The sequence below is a fragment of the Rutilus rutilus genome, assembly GCF_951802725.1.
Source record: "Rutilus rutilus genome assembly, chromosome: 3".
NCBI lineage: Eukaryota > Metazoa > Chordata > Actinopteri > Cypriniformes > Leuciscidae > Rutilus > Rutilus rutilus.
In genome coordinates this window covers 20,842,817-20,848,695 of record NC_140211.1, presented here as the reverse complement: position 1 = coordinate 20,848,695, position 5,879 = coordinate 20,842,817, and the positions used below count along the sequence as shown (strand labels likewise).

At 37.7% G+C, this 5,879-nt stretch overlaps 1 protein-coding gene across 2 annotated transcripts; it reads right to left on the bottom strand.

Annotated features, from left to right (window-relative positions):
• Nucleotides 1–337: 337 nt before the first annotated feature.
• Nucleotides 338–3,797, bottom strand: isl2b (ISL LIM homeobox 2b). Of its 2 annotated transcripts, none has more exons than XM_084405231.1 (6): nt 3,591–3,797; nt 3,092–3,281; nt 2,634–2,893; nt 1,606–1,889; nt 1,067–1,234; nt 338–893 (listed from the first exon to the last, which is right to left on the bottom strand). In XM_084405231.1, exons 1-6 carry the CDS (start codon nt 3,646–3,648, stop codon nt 777–779), a joined length of 1,077 nt encoding a protein of 358 aa, XP_084261357.1. In that variant the 5' UTR covers nt 3,649–3,797; the 3' UTR covers nt 338–776. The 2 variants fall into 2 exon arrangements, with proteins under 2 accessions (XP_084261357.1, XP_084261358.1); XM_084405232.1 differs by having other exon boundaries at nt 3,111–3,281; nt 3,591–3,748.
• Between the last annotated feature and the right edge of the window lie 2,082 nt (nt 3,798–5,879).

The window sequence follows — 5,879 nt, the reverse complement described above, 5'->3', positions numbered from 1 at the left end:
TATCATATTAGCCATATAGCCTATCTCTTTATTTAATTAGTTGATTTGAACGAATATGTGTAAACATAGCCTATTTTTCTGCTAAAACCAATTAAGTAGTGGAACGTTAAGAAACGGCGTTTTCTCCATAGATTTTGTTTTTTTTGTAATAATTATAATATAAAATTATGCCATACAAATATGATTGTTTATATTATCATTGTCTGTTTAATAGCCATTGTCTGTTTAATTTTTCTGTAGTCTACAAATTAAAGATTTTCATTTAGGCCTATACACGCATTTTAATTACAAATATAAATAAAATAATTGTCTGTGCTGATTTATTTTTATTTTTTTTGCGAATTGATGTGACAATAAATAACAATAACTTAAATTTTGTTCAAAGACACAAATAGTCTGCATTAATTCACAACGGAAAAAAAAGAAAAAAAAATCCTAACTTCTGAAATAGTCTTTTGAAAAGATATTTTTCAAAAAAATGTCCAAAAACCACAGATAACGAATCGGTCATCATAACGAATAACGAATATCCATTTCAACTGAACATAGTCCCTTCTTTTAGTGTAGGTCTATATGCAGAGTGTCACTTTCCATCATTTCACTCCGAGGCCCACAACGGATTTGTTGACGTATTTTCGAGAAAAGGATTCCTCTGTTCTTATAGCAGGTTGTTGCGATAGATCTGATAGCGCTGTCCGGTGGTGGTAATGAACTTTCCCGAGTCCGTGATACAAGCTGTTCTCATGATTTGCCGGGGAACAGACGAGCAGTCGCTCTCACGTCTCCACCGGGCTCGGTACCATGCTGTTCGGTGTGTCCGGTAACTGTGAAGAAAGAGAGGTCACGTCGCTGCCCGATGAATTTCCTAAAGAACCGGATTCCGAGAAAGACACCTAAAAGAGAGAGGCAAAGTTAACTCGAAATAAATAAACAACTAGACATAGCCTAATACTACTACTAGCCAACTACTAGTCTTGGTCTGGTAGTGTCTTATGCTTAGCCTACATTATAAAGTTTGAAATCCAAAAAGAAAAACATCAAATGCACAATTTATTTATTCACTCACCAGCTGTTGAAATGCAGGTTGATCCAAGTCACTCTGAAGTGCAAATTCGCTAAGAGCTTTCCAGGGTGGTTGGTAAGTCTGCACTTCCACCGGGTGTCCTGGCATTGAAGGGTTATGTCTTATTGGGCTGCCTGCAACTAGTGCAGTGCCCGTCATACCCTGCAGATTCTGAACCAAAAAAAGTCTGCGATGAGGTGACACAGCCACACAGACCATTTCATATTGAGAGAATTCATCTTAAAACAGTGTTAAATTTCCCCCAAAACTTTTGATAATTAAAAGCAAACTATTCATACAGTGCATTAGACAGTTCGAGAAGAAAACTGAGTTTAAAACATTCCCCAAACTATAGGCTACACACTGTAGGAGGAGTCTGTGGTTTGCTTCCAGCCAACACTGCAGTCGAATTACAGACCAAATTCAAATAATCTCGGATCAGTTCAAGTGTCAGGGATCACTCAAAAGCCGCAACGCTCAAACTCTGTTTTTTCGCACGTGGTAAATTTCTCACATTGAAAGCGCATTAGCAAGACACTTACCGTCTTATCGCCATGATGCTGTTGTAACTGTTTCATGAGTATAGATCTCTTCTTATCCTTACAGCGCTTGTTTTGGAACCAAACTCGAATGACCCGCGGGCTCAGGCCTGTCATCTCCACCAGCTGCTCCTTCATGAGCGCATCTGGGCGCGGGTTTGCGTTGTAGCACGTCCGTAAAGTGTGTAGCTGCTTTTCGTTTAACACCGTCCTCACCCGAGTGGTCTTCTCCGATTGCTTGTGCACGTGGTTCCGATGAGGAGTTTGTCGGACCGACACCGGGTCGGCTGAAGAAATGGTTTTAAATGTTAAATTAAAAAGAATAAGTAGCCAACATTAAACAGGCTACTAGCGAATATAAATGTCAATAATAACAATAATGCTGTTGAAAGATAATTTACATTTCACCCGTGATATAGATGGCTATATAGCCATCTGCATTTTGAATATAGATAGATAGATAGATAGATAGATAGATAGATAGATAGATAGATAGATAGATAGATAGATAGATAGATAGATAGATAGATAGATAACTTGTATTTTGAATATCCCTGCAACAAATAATTTTTGAATAGAACTTGAAATCTGCAAATGAATTGCTCTGGCTTTCTGAAAGGTGTCAATAATCAATACCAATATTACATTTAATTTAACCAATAATATAATGTATTAAAAATTATTTATTTATTTAAAAAAAAAAGGATATGCATTAAAGACCATCGTCTTTCGTATAGCCCTGCCGCTCAGGCTTATCAGTGGTTGACTAAACAAAGTTATCAGGCGGATCAGCCTGTAATAGCTATTATGTAACAACATTACACGATTCCTCCCACAGTATAGCCAATATAATTACATTTCAGTTTAGCCTTTGGTTATGCCCTGAGGGCCATGAGTTTCAAAATTGACCTTAAAGTTCTAACCGTTCCAAATAATATTTGTTCGTTTTTAAATGCAATATCCAAGCCATTTAATCCTTGATTGTGTCCAATATGACGGTGGTCAGTTGATTGTAATTGTGCTATACTGACCTGCCATATGTAATCCTCTGCTGCGGATGTTTCCCGGACTAAGAGGGCTGCCGCCTGATCCGCGCTCCAGAGCCAAACCATGATCCGCTCGACACAGCAGTTCCTCGTCCCGGACAGAGAACTCGTCCCCGGGCAAAAGCTGCCGGCTACACACCGAGCAGCGGAAACATTCGATGTGATACACATTGCCCCGAGCTCTCATGACCAAATCACTGCTGCTAAAGCCCAAAGTGCATTTCGTGCATTTTATACCGAACAATCTGTTTGATGTGGGAAAGAAAAAGAATTTATGTGCAATGATTACAGCATTAATCCACTTTAATTTAACAGTCTAGGCTACTGCCAGATGTTTTGATCATTAAAAATATGAAAATAGCCTACATCTGATTAGCGACTGGTTACAGATTTATGAAATAATTAATTGTTTTTCAGAAACAAACCAAACAAAAAAAACCTACCTTACATAATCTCTCTTACAATATGTTTTCCCGTCCCGTACGAAGCAAGTGCATGTCTCGTCCAGGTATTGGTTGCACTCCACGCATTTCAAACAGGCTGCGTGCCACTCCAGGTCGGGGGAGACCCGCAGGATGTACTGGTCATGGATTTGACTGCCGCAGCCTACACACATCGCAAGTCCGGACTTCTCTGCACATGAAGAAGAAAAAACATTGTTGTGAGCTGTTATACAGGAGTTTATTGAGCACCGATGGCACCTTCAAGTGTTTTCTCAATAAAAACAAAACAAAAAAACATCGAAATCATATCTTCGAGTGTGTAAAAACTAGCACAGGGCTAGAGCAAAATCAAAACATCTCAGATGTCACATTTCTCAGAGGGCAGATGGAGAATCAGTAGGTCTTAAAACAGAAATTATTTTCAAAATAAATTTTCAACTGCAACAAATTTAAAAGCTAGGCTACTTTTAAAAATAAAGTTTTTTACGGAAATGCTTACTTTTGGAATGATCGCCCATATCATTCAAAAAAGAAGAGCTGAATATTATATCCACCATACAGGTTGCCTTAAAGAGAAGATCGCTTGCGAGAAAAGAGAGAAGATAGAAAAGGAAGGTACTGCGCGCTCCCGGCTGCCCCGCAACTTCAGTCCAGAGTGAGGAGATGGAGAGGGGTGTAAACACAGGAACAGGGGCTGAGACGAGAGCTGTCTGGTGCACAAGACGTGACGTCAGGCGTAAATCCGAACTAAGACGCGTCACTAGGGGGCAACAAGTCACACTGAACCCAGTATTGATTCTTTTCACTCCCTAGACATGATCAGATAACTCTGCGTGTTGATTCAGAACAATATGAAAACATCTTAATTTGTAGGCTATGCTGCAGGAAGGTAAGACATGAAAATATGCAAAAAACAAACAAAAGGATTTAGGCAATTTGAGGTAGACTTTTTTTTGGGTCCTGGATTCACATTATGCTATCTATATAGGAACGACAGAAAAGTCTTCCAAGTGGCTCATTAAGGTCGAAGTAGGCTACTATCAGGGTGACATCTACTGGTTGAAAAGTTTAACCACGAACCCGAAAAAAATCTCATTCGTAACTATTTTACTTTTTTTGATTATTATTTTTTATTGGTGCCTAATTTGGATTCGTGTCAATCCAAAATCTAAAAGCGGCAAAGCAGTGTTTTTAGACAGTTTTACCACATGATTATTCACATTTTACACAGACACAGACGTTTTTGCTTTAAAAAGCCCCTTCATTTAGGACAATAAGGGTTAGGAATAAACATGTAAACACAATTTTCCAATTAAAAAACTAAACTTCCGTACTCATTCACAGTCACCAGTGTCTCTTTCACACCCCTATCCATTAAAAAAAGCAACATTATATATTGATATAGGCTACTCAATGGCTACTCCATGTCAACATATCATGCATTTCTGCACTGGTAGGATTTCAAAATGGCTAATTTAGCTTGGCCAATAAAAAAATAATGCAAGTACGCATTGTTGTTGTCAGATTGGTATCATAATATAAACAATAGCCTATTGTTATATGAAAAACCCAATTTTTTTTAAGGCCATTACAAATAAAGGGCCAAGACGTGGACATTCAAAAACAGTGTTATGAACGTTAGAAGCCAGGGACATATAAAATAATTTAATTAAACTCGAAAATAAACGAAGCTATAACACAATAGATAAAGGTCTCCCAAAGAGAACATCTCTCAAAGAGATTCTTATAGCCTAAAACATTTACATTTATTCATTTAGCAGACGAATAAATCTCTAGAGGAAATAATACTCTCTAGGATGGATGTAGGACTTTTTCACAAAGAGATCTTATTTCTATGCATGTCTTTCGTTGTAAATGTCCAACATGCACTAACACAAATATAAGAGTTTTATTCCCCACATAGGCTACGAAAAACCAAATCCAAGAGGGAGATAGATCTCCGTTATTTGTATTTATTTATTTATTTCGAAATCTGTGTTTATAGCAGGCCTACATTGCCAATTTTTTAATGTTTCCTAAATTTAACCATTTCAAATTAAAATTCTTAAAATGAAATTATTGTTAGAGTAGGCTTTGTTAATTTGATTACCACAATAAATTGAAAATGTACACAATTTATGGGAAAGTTCTATATTAGCAAGCAGATAAACTTAAATAAGGGAAAAATAATGCATGAGATACAAAGCACAAAATAACATAGTTACAGTCATTGACACAAAATCTGTCTCTCATATTGTTTAGACACACGAGTGCTGTCAACGCAAAGCATAAGAGCTCACTTTAAGTGCAAGTGCAGTATGCATTTCAAACTGTATGTTATTCAAAACTTATATTTCCGTTTTTTTCAGACTGCATGCTCAGGAGCATGTGAACACGGCATGTCACAATGACGTGTACTATTTCAGTTCATATAATGGAAAAATCACATGCATAATTTTTTGGGGGCTGTTGGGACTAATGACACATGAGCTCATAGAGAAAATAATAAAAAAGTAAGTTTTACATTTTATAATATATTTTAACCTCTGCTTAATGAAAACCTGGCTCCTGCCCATCACCCACAATTCGTCAGGGAGAAAACAAATCTACCCGGCCATACACTGCACATCTTTGCTCGTCAAGACGAACTTCCATGTTATCTTCCTCCTCTTCTACACCCTCTTCGATCTCTGAAACCCAAGGGCACTACCGCGATAAAGTAGCTTATATAGTGACACCCAGCGCTCGAACTGAAAGGTGAGTGCAGCAGCTCTCGGGAGATTCTGAT